The sequence below is a fragment of the Panulirus ornatus genome, chromosome 15, assembly GCF_036320965.1.
Source record: "Panulirus ornatus isolate Po-2019 chromosome 15, ASM3632096v1, whole genome shotgun sequence".
In the NCBI taxonomy this organism is placed as follows: domain Eukaryota; kingdom Metazoa; phylum Arthropoda; class Malacostraca; order Decapoda; family Palinuridae; genus Panulirus; species Panulirus ornatus.
Window position 1 is genome coordinate 5,593,809 of NC_092238.1, and position 20,812 is coordinate 5,614,620.

Sequence of the window (20,812 nt, forward strand, 5' to 3'; positions counted from 1 at the left end):
AAAGGTGTTTGTAATATTAAGCGACGCAGCTCATTGTATCGGTAGAATTCCTCTTTTATAAACGGAACAAACACTAGACTATTCTCCTTCGTCAACTTTCCATTATGAGTATAATATTCTCCATCCCGATCGCCCTCCCTGACATTCCTCATGGAAAAACCAAAAAAGTGATTCATTATATCTTTCCACATCTCTTTGCTTATTCTGTTTGCAGATCTACGTAGTATGACATTTTTCAGTGGTTTATGTCCTGTGAGATTCAGCCACCGTCCTGGCAGAGCTGGTACACTGAGCCACATCTCTGTGTGCCCTGTGCCATCTCCTATGGGTTCGACCCAAGCTCTCCCTGTGGCTTGGGAATCGTGCCCTCTGCCCTCAACCTCCTTATCTGGCTTCAGTGCCAGAGACAGGAGGGAGGTAGCTGTGGGAAAAGGGGGTTACCTAGAAAGGCAAGGGATTTCTGCCTCTCTTGATCAAGCTGTGTCTTATCTGAGGTTGGAAGTGAAACTTCCATAGGACGAATACCTAAAAAAAAACATGTTACCATCACGGGAAATGTTCACATCTAACATACAACACATGTCTCTGAACGTGTGTATGTTCTCCCGTGTCAGTTTTGATCATCATTACCCGGGTGTGAGGGGTAATCCGTCCTTGTCTTACGGCAGACCAAGTGTCACCTTCTTTGGGCGTCTCAATCTCTCTCTCTGGTCTGTGAACTTTGTCAGAAGTGAAATGACGCCACTTGTTAGTTTTTTCTTCCCTCCGTCTCTCTCTCTCTCTCTCTCTCTCTCTCTCTCTCTCTCTCTCTCTCTCTCTCTCTCTCTCTCTCTGTTCTCTTGATTACTACTTTTATCTGGATATTGAATAACAATCGAGCCAAATGGGATGAAGTGGATATATATATATATATATATATATATATATATATATATATATATATATATATATATATATATATATATACACACACACACACATATAAGTCGTCTTTTACACAGTTTAATCTAAATGATCCAGAAATCATTTTGATAAGTTCATCAAGGGAAATTGATCCTCGTTTTCATCATAAGGTGGAGGCATGAAACGCCGACTGAAGTTGTTGGCTTATAGACGTTGATGTAAAACCCGTCCTTGCTTTTGGTACCAGCATCTGTACTGTTGGTCTATCGAAGTTCTGTTTACTGCTCAAATATAGGACGAGGCTTTGTTTAATCAGCCTCTGGATGGTTAAGAAAAGTTCTTTGATTATTTGGTAATACGGAAGGTCGAATTCGTGTAGAATATCATCAGATATACGGCGCTTTTGTAGATGTTCATGTCAGTGTTTTTGATTCAGTCTACGTAAGAATGATCTTTTGAGAAGAGAGCAGGTAGAGTGACTGCTGAGATGTAGCCAAAAACTAACATACACATGAATTTACCTCAGGGTGAAAAGGGGAACAGTTTCCACTTGACAAAGCGAGCGAAAGAGCCTTCTGCTTCACTATTCTCTTTCCGTCTGTAAAGAATAGGAACGTTCTATTACTGTCCTCCAGCACATAACCTCGTCGTAGACTAACAGGTCTTCTTTCATCTAGCTTTCCCAGTTACTATACTTGTACTTGAGGTACTAATTAGATCCATTACTCCTTGGGGCTCCTACTCCTATTGATCATCACTTCTAAATGCCTTGAAGTAGGGGCTTTGGAGGAGAGCCAGCCCTCTGGCTTGCAGTGACCTGTCATTTGCCCTTACGGCTTCCGGCATAATCTATGGTAAACCCGTAGTGCAGGGGAATGGAAATTCAGGTCACTTATAAGGTTTGATTCGTCTCTTTGTCTTGAAACCAATAAGAAACGAGAACTGAAGAGAAAACAAAAGATTTTCAGGGAGTGTAACAGGGCAGAATTGGTGAACAGTGAGGTCCTAAGGATAGTTCACTCTTATACTGTGGCAGAAGCGTCTCTGTCTATGGGAAATGTGGTGGAGAGTGCATCCTCCTGCGGCATATGTGGTGGAGGAGTCTCCGTCTGCGGCAGATGTGGTGGGGGAACACCTCTGTCTGCCGCAGCTGCTGTACGGTAGTGCCCTCATGCGCAGGACCTGTCCGTATCACACGCAGTAGGACTACCTCCGTCGGCTGCAGGTGAGGAGGTGGTAGGTGTTTATTCTGCAGCAGACCCCTCCCCGCTCCCGTTCTCTACCCTATGTGGCGAGAAGACCATCAGTCTGCAGTCAAATCATGAGGGAGGGAGTGGGAGGGTGAGGGAAATTTACCCTCCATCGTCCGGTGTAGGAAGGTGTGGTAGGATTGGCTGTGCTTGGGGAGGTAATCAGTTGTCTTGAGGACTTCGGGTCGAAGGTGTACTTCAGGCGAGGTCCTGTGGCGAGGAGGAGGGCTTGGCCTGTGTCATATGTGTATATATGGATGTGGTGAACATCCTCACCAAAGGGATGGCGTAAGCGGGAAAGCAAGATGGGCGGCTCCGGGCAGGTGGATCGAAATAATGAATACGAGAAAATAGATTGACAGATAGATGAATAAATACACACACACACACACACACATATATATATATATATATATATATATATATATATATATATATATATATATACATAAAGTACTTAGACCAAAGTAGGCGATTCAAGTAACAGCGTATACATGAAAAAAAAAGTAAGAGTAAAAGAGAGTAAAAAAAATAATAATTGGCTTCATATTCTCCTATTCAACAGCCAACATAAACGGACTTTTAAATTCTCTGATATTAAAATGGGGTTGAATATTGCATGATATAGTGCACCGCAAAGCCCAGGATACACCCAGAGTATTGACAAATACACCCCACTGGGTGTAGTAGACTATGCAAAACGGCTATTTTCGAAACAAACATCATTCTTGTAAACTTCTGTTTGCACAGTGTAAAATGCATAATTCACCCTGTCTGCCTCTTCGTCTCTGTCGCTTTTCTGCGACAAGCGCGCTTACACACACACACACACACACACACACACACACACACACACACATACATACATATACGAGTACGGAACCCCACCACCCCCACTCCCTCCATTTACCATACAAGTAAATGATTACACACACATAAGATAGCCCTCAGTTGAGGCTCCCACTTCTGCTCTTCATTGTTTATCCCTCTCTCTTTCCCCTTTTCAATTTCTTATTCTCTGTCTGTCTGTCTTTCTGTCTCTCGGTCTCTGTCTGTCTGTATGTCTCTCTCTGTGTCTCTGTCTGTCTCTCTCTCCCTCTCTCTTTCCCCTTTTTAATTTCTTATTCTCTGTCTGTCTGTGTTTCTGTCTCTCGGTCTCTGTCTGTCTGTCTGTCTGTCTGTCTCTCTCTCTCTCTCTCTCTCTCTCTCTCTCTCTCTCTCTCTCTCTCTCTCTCTCTCTCTCTCTCTCTCTCTTCCTCTGCTCACAAAATGTAATATGATAAAGAGACAAACTCGCTCACCTCACCGGCTCATACAAATACTCATATATAATTCTTCATCTCATATCATGAATTATTTTTCCCCCCCAAGAACATTATGGAATTATCATTATATTTCCTTAACCTCATGTGATACTGCCCATAATATCAAAATCGTAAAAAAATGAATTTGAATAAAAAAAAAAGACACAGGTCTTAATATACAGATTATATGAAGATAATCCTCATGAAAAATTTGTACACGATTCATGAATTACCGAAAAAAAAAATGAGACACACGTTATAATATTGTCCTCATCATTCATTTTCTATTTCGTATCAGAAAATTTACTGATATTGCTCCATTGATTTAGTATATAGCAGTGAGTCCATCCGGCTCGCTCCCTCTCTCTCTCGAGAGAGAGTGACACGAGACAGCCTAAGACCCGTCTTCTGCGTTTGGGATTAGTTGAATTGGACAGACAGAGAGACAGACTGCATTCCATCCAGTGCACCTGTGTTGGGGGACGAACTTCTCATCTTAAGGTCACGTTGCAAGATGACCTCTAATCAGCTGGGAGCTTCTTTAATGTATGCGACGGGGGGGAGGGGGGGGGGGGGGTAACACAATTAGGGAACGGGCGAGGTCTGTGGCGGGTTACGAAAAAGAAAAGGACCCTTGGAGATGGGAGTGTGTGTAGGCAAGACTGTGGAAGGGGGAGAGAGAGAGAGAGAGAGAGAGAGAGAGAGAGAGAGAGAGAGAGAGAGAGAGAGAGAGAGAGAGATCTGTGGTACACTGGGTTTCACCGGGTGGCAAAGGAAGGCTGACGGATTCTACTTCACCCAGGGGCTTCTGTCTTGCCACAAGGGCTATAGAAAAAGGACGGGTGAGATCTTTTGTGTATGTCGTCTTACTGTCTCTCTCTCTATCATGAACGGAGAAAGAGATTGGGATACACGTAGGGAAGTCATCTCTCTCTCTCTCTCTCTCTCTCTCTCTCTCTCTCTCTCTCTCTCTCTCTCTCTCTCTCTCTCTCTCTCTCTCTCTCTCTCAGTCGCTGTATGTCTGTCTGTCTGTCTCTCCCACAAAGACACAGACACCCACACACACACACACACACACACAAAGCGTTTCACCTGGTGCCTAAACACACTGGAAACAACACATATTAATCCGATGCTGTTGATGGAAAATGAATCAAATTCCTCCCAAACCACAATGATAATACCTTAATATCGTTATGATAAAATCCCTCACAGAGCTAGAGTCTCCAACAGAAGCCGGCGGGCCCTGCAGTCCAGTAATCAACCGTTAATTGTAACTCATTTATATTTACGGGGAGATAATTAAGCCATGAATCATCGGTGACGATTCTGATAATCGTTAAATCTAAACCATAAAACTGACACCCTAGCAGTAATCGCACCATCGGATAGGAGAAAAACTACTGAACTACCCATTAGATCAACTCTATTGAGGGATTATATTATAATTTCACCAGTAGCCATTAAGATCCTTGATCTTAATCATCCCATTAGACATAAGGGAAACTACTGAATTACCCATAAGCTCAACTATATTGAGGGATTATATCAAGATTTCACCGGTAACCATTAAGATCCTCGATCGTAATCATCCCATTAGACATAAGGGAAACTACTGAACTACCCATTAGCTTAATCATGTTCAGGGTTTACGTCAAGACTCCACCAGGAGAGCCAGTAAGACCCCTTCCTCCCTAGCTAACTCACCGACAACATTGAGGATGAAAGATTTGGAGATCTTGGGTTCGGTGGATACCTGGCACTCGTACGTCCCGGAATCCCTCGGCTGAGGGCTAGTGATCTTGAGCACCCAGTCTGGAGATCCCTCCGAGTGCAGGGCTGTGAACCTCTGGTCCGTGGTGTAGGAGAAGAGGCCCACCGTCAAGACGTGTGCATCCCGTTTCCGCAGCCAGGTGACCTGAGGAGGGGGGTGGGGAGGAATTAGAAGAAGGGGTGGCGTGTTGCAACGTTCGTGAATACATCACCCTGCAAAGGAAACACAGTTGGAATGATGATAATAGTAATGGGGTTATAATAGGTAAGAGATACTTCTGCTGTATTACCCATTTAGATTCATTCAACAGATCTGTAGGCTGTATGAAACCACTGCATAAACGCGCGTGAGTTCTATCCACGCATTGGATTAAACCACTTCGTAATGGCATGAGATAAACCAATGAACATTAGTAAACCACTTCATTATCGTATTAGGTAAGTGTACGGACGAAATATACCACTTCGCAACCACCCAAAGAAATAATAGATCTACGCTTTATAATACACAAAGTTCATTAAACCAACCAAAAAACAATAAAAATTGATATAGATTACGCATCTAAAAACTCTCTTTTACCAACACTAACACAAACAAGTTAAAAAAGTATAGGAATTTGCTAACCACCTTTGCATGAAAGTTCGCCGACGTTTAAAACACACCGGAAAGTCTATGTGGGTATTGCAACCCCACACAACAATACACATGGCGGCTGAAAAAGTCTACGGACATTCCCACCTGCATTTCAGTTACTATTTCCGCGCCTCAAAGAAACAGTGTCTGAGCCAGAGTTTAAAACATTCTATACCAGTGTCGTGTAGGTAATGATCGAAACATTAAGTACATTTCGTGATACAGTGAAAGAGATTATGTACCAGAATTACATAGATATTATCTTAGGGTACGTGGTGAATGAGTTTAGGTGTGATATGGCATGTAATCACAGCTAAATATATTCCGTTCTACAACCGAACATATTTTGTAACGAAGGTACAGATATGTTACACCGAAGATAGATAGATTCTTAACGAAAATAATTGATAGTCACAGCCACATTTGAAGTGTCATAAAACAAGGCAAATCAAAAAGTTAAAAAATCTCCATGATTCCCTGCATTCACCTGACAAGGCATAAGGTCAGGGGGTAATTTCTAAATCAAATTAAAGACTTAAACTAAACATTGGCTGATGCTTAATGTATGCATTATGCTTTGTAGAGTGAGATTGCTATTGAATGATCACGTTGCTAATTCGACTCCGGGGTAAAAACTATGATCTAACAAAGGCAGACGCGTCACCCTCGTAATTGACAGAGGATTAACAAGGCCTTTTCGTATATTTTTAGAGACGATAAAATAGAATCGCAAAATATAGTATTATGTGCTTGTGAAAAAAAAGAAAGGTGAATTTAGGATGAATATCCCGTCCTCGAATATATATATATATATATATATATATATATATATATATATATATATATATATATATATATATATATATATATATATATACCGGCAGCTTTTGGATAAAAAACGAGAAAAATCGTTGTGACTAACGGAACCCACAATGTTACCCCTGGGGCTGCAGGAGGACGCTATAAGCCCCACTGGCGGGCGTGGGGCTACTTGTGAGGTTAGTGGAGGATGCTGTGTGCTCCACTAGTGGATGTGCTACTAGCAGGGCTATTGAAGGGTAACATTAGCGCCCCAGCGCCTTGGGTCGTTTGGTCATAGTTCCCAGCGACCAAAGTTACGGGTTCACAGTTCACCAGCGTCCCAGGTAGCTGGTTCACAGTTCCCCAGCGTCCCAGGTAGCTGGTTCACAGTTCCCCAGCGTCCCAGGTAGCTGGTTCACAGTTCCCAGCGTATCTGGTCGCTGGTTCACAGTTCCCCAGCGTCCCAGGTAGCTGGTTCACAGTTCCCCAGCGTATCTGGTCGCTGGTTCACAGTTCCCCAGCGTCCCAGGTAGCTGGTTCACAGTTCCCCAGCGTCTCTGGTCGCTGGTTCACAGTTCCCCAGCGTATCTGGTCGCTGGTTCACAGTTCCCCAGCGTATCTGGTCGCTGGTTCACAGTTCCCCAGCGTCTCTGGTCGCTGGTTCACAATTCCTTGGGTGCTGTGTCACTGCTTCACAGTTCCCACCGTCCCTGGTCAGCGCTGGTTCATGGTTCATCCGACGCCCAGAGTCGCTGGATCAGAGCCCACACCTCCATCGTACCCTCACCTGCTGTCATGCACTCCATGACTCTATTTCCATTCATGAACGACTCTATAATGTACCACGCTATCCTTCTTGTCATCGCTACCATGCCATTCTTCCTTCCTCCCGAACTTCGTGTGTGGCTAGATTTAGGGAAGAAGCTAAAAATTACTCGCTAGATGTAGCCTAGAGAATATGAGGTCATAAATATAGAAATATAGACGCAAATCTGGGTTATGTATCTTCCTGTAAATAATCTTGACAGAGAGATGAAATCTAAGATATTTCCCTCTCTCTTTTTTTTTTTTATGTTTGCGAGATATTCATTCGAACAATTTCTATTTGTTCGTATATCTGAGGTTGCCAAAATCTATAATAAATAGATTCTAGCACTTGGCTATCATGCTTATTTACATCAACCAATCTATTTCCTGAAATAGATAAAACATTTGCTTTACAGAGTTATAATCAGAGAAAACAATTTAAGGGATACTCGTAAAAAACAGAATCAACAAGAGATGGTAAATAATTTTGATCACATTCATTCGGAATGACGGTAATAGGAGAGGCTGACTGAGATTCGGTGAGTGTGATGGGATTACATTTAAAGTTTATTTCTCTAATCACTTCGTACCCAGAAGGTCACATGAAATTACATTATCTCCGTCCGCTATCAAAGGTCTCATTATCTAAACACCCACCCATCCACCCCTCACCCCCTCCAGCCGTGGTGGGTGTGTTTGCAGGCGAGGTAAGGCAAACTATGTAAACCAGGATTTTGTTTACTTCCGTTCTCAGGGAACAGAGGAACTGCGAAGCACATGTGGATAAAAGTTTTCTGTTTTTCTTTCATTATCAAAGGGAGGAAGAGGGAGGGGAAAAAAATATCCAAATCAAACGGAATATTTGAATCTTTTTTTTTTTTTTAATCTTTGATGGAAACTTTTGCAGCCATGGATCGTACAGTGTTTGTGCTAAGACCTGGGAGGCTTGAAGGACTCCGTAGCTATCTGGCAAGAAGCACAAAAGCCAAAGAAAAAATAAAACTAGTAGTATTTACTGGGATGGCGTATGATAAAACGATCGTTTCTTTTTTCTTTTTTTTTTTTACGAAAGAAGAAGAAAATCAGTTTAGAAAGGTGTGTGTGTGTGTGTGTGTGTGTGTGTGTGTGTGTGTGTGTGTGTGTGTGTGTGTGGGAGCATTTTCCACTCCCCCATCCAAGCGGGGTCCAGTGGCACACACCGCCTTAAGCATGACAGACGAGGAGATCACGTTTACAGATTACAATTCCTAAAAACGCAATACTAAAAGCAATAACGGGGGGAAAATGATGTTCCAGTGGAATATAAAAAATAGAAGTGGGAGAAAAAAAAGTTAATGGAATTCCATGCACTGACACGAGCCGTTGCTTTAGGAGACAAAGAATAATCTTACGATGGAAGATGAAATTGGTAATGACACCAACTTTCGATCCTATGTAATCCCAATGAATCCTCTCACATCCTCTTAAAATCCATTGCTTCTCTACCGCTCCATTATCTCGATATCATATCGAATCTACGCCTCTGACATCTCTAGCGTAAACATGATTAATCGCATTAGATCAATTCTTAAGACGATAGAATAAAGATGATTGGACCAATTAAACAAGAGGGATATCAACCACGATCTTATATAAGTTCTGTGAAATCATAATAAAAAAACGATCGACTTCGTTAGAATTAAAGGCAATGAACTCAACAACCGCCAACAACAGATCGAGGAATAAACTGGGGGAAAAAAAAAACGTAACACCATCGTAAATCTTTTCCCTTTTTTCCCCCCGTGTGAAAATAGAACCGGACTGAGCGAAGTACTGTACAATCAGGCTACCGTACCAGCCAGCACGCACGCAGGCGATTACAGTGGCTGCTGAAACGACCCCATTACAGCAGGTAAACAATGTAACTCCAGCCCCCGCCTTGGAGGGTACTCCTGGCGTCGCTCCTCCGTTCTGCGGGTTACAGAAAACGTCGGAATGTTTGTGGTCTGTGCCGGAATGGAGCCCTGTGTCCTTGCCTCACTGCAGTCCAAAAGGTCTGAGTAATACTGTATGTAAAGACAGCAGGAATGGATAGCATACGACAGACGTGTTTTTTTTTTTTCTGTAAACAAGAATTTGCTTTAGCTGAGGGAGGCATCCGGTACAAACGCAGACTTCGATGAGGACTGAGCAATATACTACAAAGCTAAAGAAGAAGTAACGGAACAGTCGAAGCTGCGGAATTCACCACAGCAAACTATCTGTAGATCTGGTAGTGGCCTAAGAGTTACGTTAGCAAGGCATTACCCACTGGCTGGGGCCGCGGAAGCTGACGGACAACGGAAAGGCTAAGACAGCCGCAATATTCTTAGCCGAAGGAAACGCGCTGGAAAGGCTGATATAGCATTGGAGGGTGGGTTTGGGACCGGGTGGGTGTGTGTCCCTGGTAGCGGAGATGCGGTGCGTAGCTGCCTGTGCGGTGGGAAGGCACCAGCTGGTGCCATCGTCTCTAACAGGGAAGTCATCAGTGGGCTGAGCCGGGAGGCCAAATATTTGAGTTTTGTCCAGGAAGACATATGAGGAAATGGCATCATCAGTGGAGACATCTCCATCACTCTCCTCTATGTCCTGATCCTCTTCTTCCTCTTCTTCTTCCTCCTCCTCCTAGTCCTCCTATTCTCCTTCTTCTTCTTTATTCTCTTCTTTATCGCTGTTTCGCCTTTTATGGTAGATATTCTTGGTGGTTCAACGAGCAAAGTGCGTGACTGGGCGGATATATGAGTGAGTCGATAGATGGACGGGATGAACCGATAGACAGATGGATGGATAGGTAAGCAGGAAGATGGATGGATAGGATAGCAGAAAGGAAGATAGATGCTTAAGCAAGTAGACACAGAGAGATAGGTAACCATGAGGATGGACGGATGGGCAAGCGGATGGATGACTGATAGCAAAGCAGATAGAGAGATCGGTACGAGGTCAGATAGATAGTTACATGAAAGATTAGATTCACAAGGAGGTGAGCAGATAGACAAACACATACAAGGGTAAGTGGACTTGTACGGGAAAGTATACAATCATAACCCCCCCATCTCTACAGTTGACCTTCGTAATGGGTCCGGCTGCTCAAATACGCGAGTACTCCCGGTTATAAAACATCGAGGCTCATACATAGGCTCGTTATGGAGTCGCCTTTAGAGTCAGAACGAAAGAAAGATCACCCTACGCCCCCCTCCTTGTCAACAGGGATGGGGGAGGAGGAAGGGAATCCAAAGGCCACATTCATTCGTATTGTTTCTTTCGAAAGTATTGCTGTAGCTTTATAACGAATGTTTGCCTCTGTGAGTTCTACAGTGAAGGATGTTTGTGCCCCGGAATGGTGAGTTTTGGAGGGAACGAAGAGTTGTGGGCCAAAGGGCAAGTCAGAGGATTTAGTGAGTCGTGTGGAATGTTGAGAGTCCTCGAAGGGTAGCGAGTTAAGAGCAATGAGTTATGGGGAGTAGCGAGTCACGACGGGTAGCGAGTCGTGGGGGGAGGGAACAGCGAATTATGAGGAGTAGCAAATCCTGCAAATTCACTGTTACTCTCCTCTCTCTCTCTCTCTCTCTCTCTCTCTCTCTCTCTCTCTCTCTCACTCTCACTCTCTCTCACACACACACACACTCTCTCACTCTCACCCATTTTCTCTCTCACACACCCTTGTTTGCCATAGTAACGTCGAGACATACACCTTTAATAACTCCCTCCCCCTCTAGAAACATCACTTACCCCGTACTTAATAACACTCCTCAGTTACTGCTCTCTCAGATAAGGGCTTCCCCTCCACCTGGTCCAGTAACTGTCTGCACTCTCCAGGGCACAGGAGGGGAGCGAGGTTACTACCAGTCCCCCCATGTCGTAAGGGTTTCCACTCCCCGTGGAACAGAGGAAGGGGGATCTCGACCATCACCAGTCCCCACTGTCTCTATTGAGGATGGTCCCTCACTACCCTTAGTCCCCACTGAGACATGGGGATGGGGACGTCCTTGGCGAACTCGAGTCTCCTCCGCTTCCAATAGAACTGCTCCTCGACAACGTTAAGTCCCCTCCTGGTTCCCCCAACGCCTCCCCCACTTCTATGTCTTCGACATGCGGGAGAAGCGGGAGGGTTGGTGGATGATCAAGGCCACAAATGATCCTCTTTCGCCCCTGGACGGGGGCTGTTCCTGGCCACTAATGGTACCACCTCACTCAGGAAAGCGGTGGGTCGTCCTCAGCAGTAATGGACTTCCAACTCTGGGTGTGGGTTTGGGGGATGTCCGAGGCGGTGAAAGTTAGGATGCTCCAAGTCGGTCGGGGACCAAGTTGGATTAACCACGAGACACGGAGGGACAGTTAACCTTAGATTCTACGGCGGTACAGAGCATCAGCCAAGTCCCTTACCACAATAACACAAGTGTGTGGTGTGTGTGTGGGGTGGTCGTGTGGTGGTGTGTGGTGGTTGTGTGGTTGTGTAGGTGGTTGTGTAGTGGTGGTGGTGGTGGTGGTGGAGGAGGCGGCTCGTTGTGGAAACCTAATGAGGAAAATCTGGCTCGGATTAATTACTAAGGAGGCTGATTACTGTCATGACTTTCAGAGTATGCATAATGGATAAGACTTACCGAGAACTTATTACCGCGTCTTTAACTCTCTGTCTCTCTCTCTCTCTCTCTCTCTCTCTCTCTCTCTCTCTCTCTCTCTCTCTCTCTCTCTCCTTGCTATCTCCTTCTCCTCCTCGCTGTGTAATCAAGACAAAAAGGATGACACTCGTAAACTCACCAAACCGTTTAATAACATTCTACTTCGTCGAGTTATGACCCGAAATAGAAATATCTTTACTCACATTTTCTGTCATTCTATATGAAGTGGAAAAGAGGCCAAAAAAACAAAAAAGATATGATTAATGAATAACATGTCTAAATCTTTAATGCATGGGAACTAAAGACAATTCTAAACTACAGTAAAAGATAAAGAGATAAAGATAAGAATTCTATATTTCTATGATTGATCATAGAAGAAAAAGAATTCTATATTGTTGGAAAAGACAGAAATCCCAGACTGCAATTAAAGATCATAGAAAATGGGAGAAGATCGTTAGTTGGATAGATTATAGAAAATATGATACGAATCGTATAATTTTATGACACATTATAGAAAATGTTATAGGAATCGTATAATGTTATGAAACATTATAGAAACTGTAATGGGAATCTTACATTGTCATAAAACATTATAGATAATATGATGGGACAATACATTGTTATGAAACATTATACAAAAAGATATGAAAATCCTTAATTCTTACGAAAAATGATTGAAAAAATAACATTCAAAAATGGTTACGAAAAATCAAAGAAAACCCAAATTATCTTATAATGTTATGACAAACGATGAAAGAATATGAATTCTATAACTCCATAGTCAAAAAAAAAGATACAGAGGAATGATCTCGAAACTTAAAAACAGGTAGATATAAGACAACAGTGAACACGGATAGTGAAAAAAAAAGTCAGAGGTTAGAAAAGGGGAATACGTAATCAAGGAGGATAGTGAATTAGGTGTGTGTGTGTGTGTGTGTGTGTGTGTGTGTGTGTGTGTGTGTGTGTGTGAGGAGACGAGGATCGTCATTAGGATAAGAGATTTTGAAGGGCGTGGGAATTAAAAAAAACAAAAAACCCGTTTGCTTCACCGAAAGAAATATAAAAGAACGCGAAAAAAAAAAAAAATAAATCGATGCATTTTTCCCTAGTGTATGGGAGTGGCAGTAACCCTAAAGTGTGCGTCTCGAAAGAGATGGAACATTGAACCACTGGAGAATCACTGGGAAAGAAGTAAAAAAAAAAGAAAAAAAAAATAGTGTGGCTAAATCACAACGCGATTCTAGAGTTGTAGAAATAGAGAAATAGAGTTGTAGGGATAAAGACCTGTCGCTTGGCACATCCTAGATCCTCTCTCTCTCTCTCTCTCTCTCTCTCTCTCTCTCTCTCTCTCTCTCTCTCTCTCTCTCTCTCTCCCCACACTGAGGTCTTACCTTCCGTCACACACGGAGATCCAAGAACTACAAGAGCTGGAGGGAATATGTCCACTGTGTCTTCTGCCGGATTTTTGCAAACTTCGTGGAATGGTCAAGCTTGCAGGTGACAGACTGGGCGACAGAGGAAGAGACAGATGGAGGGAACCATCACAGTCGCAAATTCCATCCAAAGAAAAGGGAAACATAACGAGACTGGATATCCCGTCTTTACTATGAAATCCACCCTTCTTCTTCGTGTGTGTATATATATATATATATATATATATATATATATATATATATCACATACTAACTTCCAACAGCCACTATTTACGTATATACATACATATATATATATATATATATATATATATATATATATATATATATATATATATATATATATATCATCATTATTCTAAATTATATAAACAAATACATAGTCATTCACCATTTTTTCCCCAACCTTGGCTAAGGCATTATCATTACCTTCTTATTCTGTGGGCAAAAAAATACTGGGCCCATCATCTCCTACGGGAAGATGGGGCGGGGGAAAAAATAGAAAGACCACGATGTGAATTTTCATATTCATGAAAATTGGAGCGGCCAATTTGCAGGTTAAATGTAATATGATGATTTCACTATTTTTGATTCTTGAGGGAGACGCGCGCTCTCTCTCTCTCTCCACCTGCCGCTCTGCTAGATGATATTGGACGTCGCCAGGAACTAGGTAAAGTGGGGCTGGGGGGGTAAGAGGGGAGGAGGAGGGAAGGAGTTCGTCATTAGCATTAGAATCGATCAACGAGAAGACTTTCGTAAAAAAGGAAATTCTAAATACCGAACGTACGGTCTATATAAACGTGAAATATTGATTTATAAACATGCAAGTAGGTAGGTATATATATATATATATATATATATATATATATATATATATATATATATATATATATATATATATATATATATATATACACTAAGTGAAGAATAGATTTTTGAGAGAGAGAGAGAGAGAGAGAGAGAGAGAGAGAGAGAGAGAGAGAGAGAGAGAGAGAGTAAAGCAGAACAGATACTTTCACAGATTTTCCCACAGAGACGATACCTAGCACTACCCACGAGTGGCATTCTCTCCCCGTCTATAAATCCGATGCTGTTCTTACATATATATACAGTCTTGACGGAAACTATATCTACGGCCATTTCTAAAACCCACATTGAAAAGTGAAAAGAAGAATAATCTACCACACTTCATAATCTATCGATGAATCTTTCATATCTCACGATTTATGAAAGGTAGACTTCAGACTCTATCTTTGGCCCATAGTAAAGTAAACACAGTGAAAAATGCGGTTAAATCATTTTCTTTTTTTTTTGGAGATATGGTTTACTACAACGTAAAGTTCTTATATAACCTAGTATGGAGGTATCATCTAACACACTCATCAAAACTCTGGTAAACTAGTTTTGGAAATATAGTTTACTACACCGTAAACCTCCGGTAAACTGGTTTTGGAGGGTTCGTTTAACACACATTCGTAAGACGGCGATAAACGAAATTTGGAGGTACCGTTAAATACAATGAGTAAAACGCTGATAAGATCCTAGTCAAGTAGTTTAGAAGGTAAACTGCTCGTAAACTACTAGGATAGATATGGAAGAGAGGCAAGGATGGCCATTTTTGAATAAATGGCCCGGTAAAAAGGTCATTTACATAAATGGGTGAGTGAGAGGGGTAAAGAGGAAGATAAAGGAGAGGTGGACTGGGAGGAGGAGATGGGGTGGGGATGGGGGCTGTGGTTACGGTGAGGGAGTGAGTGAGAGTGAGAGTTATGAGGGTGTTGCCGGAGGGAGAGGCCGGCGAAGGGAGAGAGGAGCAGAGTAAGGTGGGAGAGCTGGGTAAACGGGGAGAGATGGAAGAGTTAAGAGAGAAGGAAGAGGCGAAAGAGTAAGGGCGAAGAACAATGGCACAAGAAAGGAAAGACAAGAGGAAAAAAAAAGAGAGAGAGAAGACAGGATGACACAAGTGAGGAATTTGGGGGAAAGGAAGAGAATACGAGAAACAGAGAAGGTGGAATGTGGCAGAAAAGTGTGGCAGGGGAGTAATGGGAAGACGGGGAAGTGGAGGAAATGTGATAAGGGAGTATGGTAAGAGAGAGGCTGGTAGAAGAGACTATAGCAGCAGAGAGGAAGACAAGACAGACAAGAGGAGACAAGCGACAGGGTCGAATAAACCATCCAGTCACAGGTGTGTGAAGGAGAAAAGACAAGAGGGAATGGCCACGTCGTCCGTGAGACTGGAAGACGGTGAAGGTTTATGGCTGCTAAAGCAGGAAGAAGAGAGGTAAAATGATGATGGCTTCAGGTGACAAATGAAGGGAAGCCGGTGTGATGACAGGAAGAGGGTTCGAGGCCAGTGGGATATTACGGTACAAATGATCAGGTCTAATGGAATTCTGGTCACCGTGTTCGAGGAGGTCATCCGTGTTAAGAGTCTGGCAGGTTGCCTGGCCTGGCTGGCTTGGGGAAGGGATGAAGAGACCCAGCTGGAGGAGAGAGTCATCCGTGTTAGCGTCTGGCTGGATGGATAGCTGTTGGGGGGGTTGGATGAGGAGACCCAGCTGGAGGAGAGGGGGTCATCCGTGTTAGCGTCTGGCTGGCTGGATGGCTGTTGGGGGGTTGGATGAGACCCAGATGGAGGACAGGTTCATCCGTATTAGTGGCTGGCTGCTAGGGAGACGTGCCACGGATGCATCAACCAACCCAACCTCCACCCCTGACCGACCTCACCCCACTTGCTCTTCATGGCTCTCCTCTAACCACAGTCTCGTCAACCCACATCATTTCACTTTAAGCCCCTTACCCACTCCCCTTCATCCTTTCGCCTCCCTCCCTAACCCTCTTGAGAGACCCCTCCCCTCCCATCTCACACCAACTACTTTACCTCCCTTCCTACTTTTTCCCCTCAATCTCCCCTCCCTCTCTCTCTCCTTCCCTCAATCTCCTTATCTCACTACGCTTCACTTTGAACCTCCATCTCACATTTCTTTTTCTTTTTATATCTACCTTAAATCCTTCACGTTATTCCCCTTCTTTCATACTCATCCTCCTCGCACCATGGGCTCCTGAGACCTCTCAAGGTCTGTAGTAACAGTACCTCACTTCTCCACTTCTTCTCAATCTCTTCCTCCCTCCCTCCAGTACTCCCATGGCATTCACGTCAACGATTACATTTTGGCCGAGAGAGAGAGAGAGAGAGAGAGAGAGAGAGAGAGAGAGAGAGAGAGAGAGAGAGAGAGAGAGGAAATACTCGGGATGAATGCGTCTAGCCCAACCCACACTAAGGCTAGAAAGACGAGGCAAAAACCCGCCCACAGATGAAGGCGAACGTGGCTACTCCTGGCGCTTGGCTTTCAGACTGTGGTTGCTAAAGGAGAGGGAGGAAGGAGGGAGGAAGGAGGAGAAGGAGGGGAGGAAAACAGATGAAGAGAGAGAGAGAGATATGAGGGTTGGGACGGGAGTGTGTCTGAGGATGAGAGAAGAAAGATGAGTAATTAGCCAGAGCCTTGGAGAAGGAGAAAAAAAAGTCAAGATGATGAAAGGCAAGTTAATGACTGCAAGCGAGATGTTTTCTCGGCTGTTCTGGGGGTCAAAACAAAGCCAGAATATTAATCCTGTCCCCTGTAGTCCATCTGTCTTCCTTTCTCTATCCAGCAGAGAGTAAGTTCATCATCAATAATGCACTCTCACTTGGACGGGCGTGTGTGTACACAGCCTTCGCATCGCTCACACGCATCCTCAGCCCATCCATGTTCAGTATAAAGGGCTACAAAAGTGCAATTTTCACACTTATAAAAGTGCCTGATACTTTTCCTCTTTACAGAAGCAAGATAATTCATCAGACGAGACCACTGTGTGTCTCTCTCTCTATACACAAGATGCCTCCATTTGCATCCATTTCTCCTGTTATACCTCCAACATCACATGAAGTGTCCCTTGTCCTGATTACGTATTTCTCTTACTTTAACACATGCTCTACTGCCTCGGCAAAAGCTCTCAGCTGCATTCAGAAGCCTCCGTTACACAACTCCAGTCAGAACGTCCCGAAGTGCTTTCCTACCTCACTTTATCATATGCATTTACTTGCTTCCAATCATAAAACCCTCTCCAACCCCCTAGTAAAAGTGCAAATATTTGATCTGCACACCTCTCTTTCCCTTCCTAAATTCACCGTTTTCCTTCACAGGGTTTACTAGGATATTCTTAATAGATCAAACACTATCCTGCCATCTAGATTGCCAACGAAGCTATGGAGACATATCCATATATAGACTCACATTTACTCTCCGTTCTCTTTTATGCAGGAGAGTGACCAGCTAGCTTCGTCTACAATCATCAGAAACTTGGTCACCTCTCTCTGTGTGCATCTGTACGAAAATTCCACATTTCTTTCAGGGCAAAGTCATCCTCCACTTTTCATCATCTCTATCACCACTTCATCTATATCCCTTAACTTATCCATCTTCAAAAAGCTTTATTGTTTTTATCTCTTTGTTCCATATATCTATTCCATTTTCCTTCCCCCTTACTTCTGTTCTTGCTGTACATATAGGTACGTCTCTTTCACCACCACTTCCAATCAGTTTTCTTAAAAAGAATTTCTCTTTATCTCTCACAAAAAAACTTCGTTTCTTATTAGCTTTTCTCACTGAGTTGTCGTCATCTGCTCAGTCGGTGAGCTATTATCCTCAATTGACGTCTGTCTTTAAAAAAATAAAAAGACTTCTCTCGTTCTCAATCTTTTCGTGATCCAATCGAGCCCAAACATTTCATTCATGACCTATGGATGTCCCCTTGATCAACTCCCATCATTTCATTCATGACCTGTGGATGTCCCCTTGATCAACTCCCATCATTTCATTCATGACCTGTGGATGTCCCCTTGATCAACGCCCATCAATTCATTCATGACCTATGGATGTCCCCTTGATCAACTCCCATCATTTCATTCATGACCTGTGGATGTCCCCTTGATCAACTCCCATCATTTCATTCATGACCTGTGGATGTCCCCTTGATCAACTCACATCATTTCATTCATGACCTGTGGATGTCCCCATGATCAACTCACATCATTTCATTCATGACCTGTGGATGTCCCCATGATCAACTCCCATCATTTCATTCATGACCTGTGGATGTCCCCTTGATCAACTCCCATCATTTCATTCCGATCCAATGCCTTAACGTGGCAGCCAGCCCACCCACCATGGGGGGTAAGATGGTCCCTTAAGACTGGCTGGAATTTGTCGAAGGTTTTCCTTGGAAACAACTGACCAGATCTGGACCAAAAACATATGGGAGACTGATGACTCAACCTCAGGCGATTTTACTCAATTTCCTGTCGATGTGCCACGCCAAATGGGGTTGCTAGACCGTACTAAGTCACAGGAGCGATGCAAGTCACTTAAAAAAAAACAACTCTGGTCTGTTACATTTCTATTCCACATGCCTACGTTTCTTGTATCCTCTTTTCACCACGTCTTTCCGGAATAATTTGTTCTTCTCCATCAATTTCAAGTCGGGTCCTCCATCATCTTTGGTCTCCTTCGTCGCCGTCTGTCTGTCTGTCTGTGAACTTTTCGCATTCTAATCTTTTTCTCAGAAACCAATGAGGAGGGTCACGGGGGGTCACTTGACCCGAAACTTTTGAGAAATTATTTATAAATGACTTTCCTCTTTTTTTTCTGTCAAATTCTTATAATTTCACTGCCACCATCCAATTTCTATCATGGCCGCTTCAGGAAGAAATATAATGATTTCTGATATGCTGACCTTTCAAGGAATCCTCTTGTCGGAAACCAAGGAATAGACTGAAGCAAAATTTCACTGATATAATTCATGGTTTTCCTCCATCAACTTCTCTCATTTCGTGTCGATCCGTCAGCCATATTTGCCAGGTGAGTGACACGGGCTCACCTGAACCTCATATATATATATATATATATATATATATATATATATATATATATATATATATATATATATATTGCGTGATTTTTCCCTCCAGTCATCACTAATTTTTTAAAGATATGGCTTCTCCTTGCAAACTTTTTCTCTTCCTCTTTTTTCTCCCCTTTCTCTAATTCTTATCAGATCTTCATTCCACCATCCTGTACCTTTATTCCTACAACCAGTACAGGACCATCCGCATACCTCTTGTCAGCTTCCAGTAAGGCAGAAGACTTGATCAGCCGCCACAACGCCAGAACTCCAACCTCGAACTGCTCGAGATCCTCACAGTTTTCACCATTTTACACCTGGATTCTTTATACTCTTATCTCATCCCACTATATAGAACATACATCTAATCATATACCTTTTACAACATAATGTTAGCCAACATATTATAACTGGAGGAGCTAACAAACACCCCCAGAACCCTTACCTCCTTTCCCAGAGGGCAAATCATGTATACAGCACTATTGTCTACTACATCTTCCATATTTCTATACCATATGTATCTATGGAGATGTTTCAGCTTAAGTTACGTATTCGGGACATCCACTGTCCCAGGGCCTACAATTTTTACGTATTCTTTCACTAATTCTTTTCCATCTGGGAACCTCCACGCCTCCATATCATCCTCTCTCTCTCTCTCTCTCTCTCTCTCTCTCTCTCTCTCTCTCTCTCTCTCTCTCGCATCCATTCATTCAGGTCACCCACCAGGCATAATCTCTCCCCTGGATCTACATTCTCTATTGTTCCTTCGAGTCCCCTCCAGAGGGCGTCCTTAACCTTTTCCTTCTCCCTCCCTTTCGCCCTCTCACTATCATTCCATACGGCATAGCCAACCATTAACAGACCCCTCTTAACCTCTCAACCTTGGCCTGTATGGCTATTAATCTTCCACTGCCACACAGTCGATCAATCATCTCTTCAAAGCCATTCAGTCCCTCATTCGACAGCAGCCTCACACGCCTCTCTCTTTCTCTCTCTCATAATCTTCCCCTCCTTGTGTTACACGTCTCTCTCATAAGTCCACCCTCCCTCCCCACCTTTTGTTTTACCAGTGGTCAACTGCTGTTTGAATTCTTCTGTGTCTTGATGCCCTGATGGCCCACCCTTTACTCCAACCTGCTTAATATGTCCCACCAATTCTCATTCTTGTCTTACATAAACCCAAGTTGTCTAATTTAGCCATTCTCAAATTATTCATAACATCTTTTATCCTCTTGCCTTCATCATATATTCCTCTCTGCTTTCCACTCGCCCGTGCGATCCTGTACGTCACGTCGGAATCGGCTGCCAGGCACTTAGCTCCTGCGTCCGA

At 43.3% G+C, this 20,812-nt stretch overlaps 1 protein-coding gene across 5 annotated transcripts in view; it reads right to left on the reverse strand.

Annotated features, from left to right (window-relative positions):
• Positions 1-20,812, reverse strand: part of LOC139753711 (neurotrimin-like) — a 518,149-nt gene that overhangs the window by 274,120 nt on the left and 223,217 nt on the right. For all 5 annotated transcript variants that reach the window (XR_011713754.1, XM_071670444.1, XM_071670445.1 and 2 more), the window contains one exon: positions 5,165-5,375. Coding sequence is in view for 4 of the 5 variants with exons in the window: in XM_071670444.1 (XP_071526545.1) it covers positions 5,165-5,375 (211 nt within the window). In the remaining variant the exon portion in view is untranslated. The remainder of the gene's footprint in view (positions 1-5,164; positions 5,376-20,812) is intronic.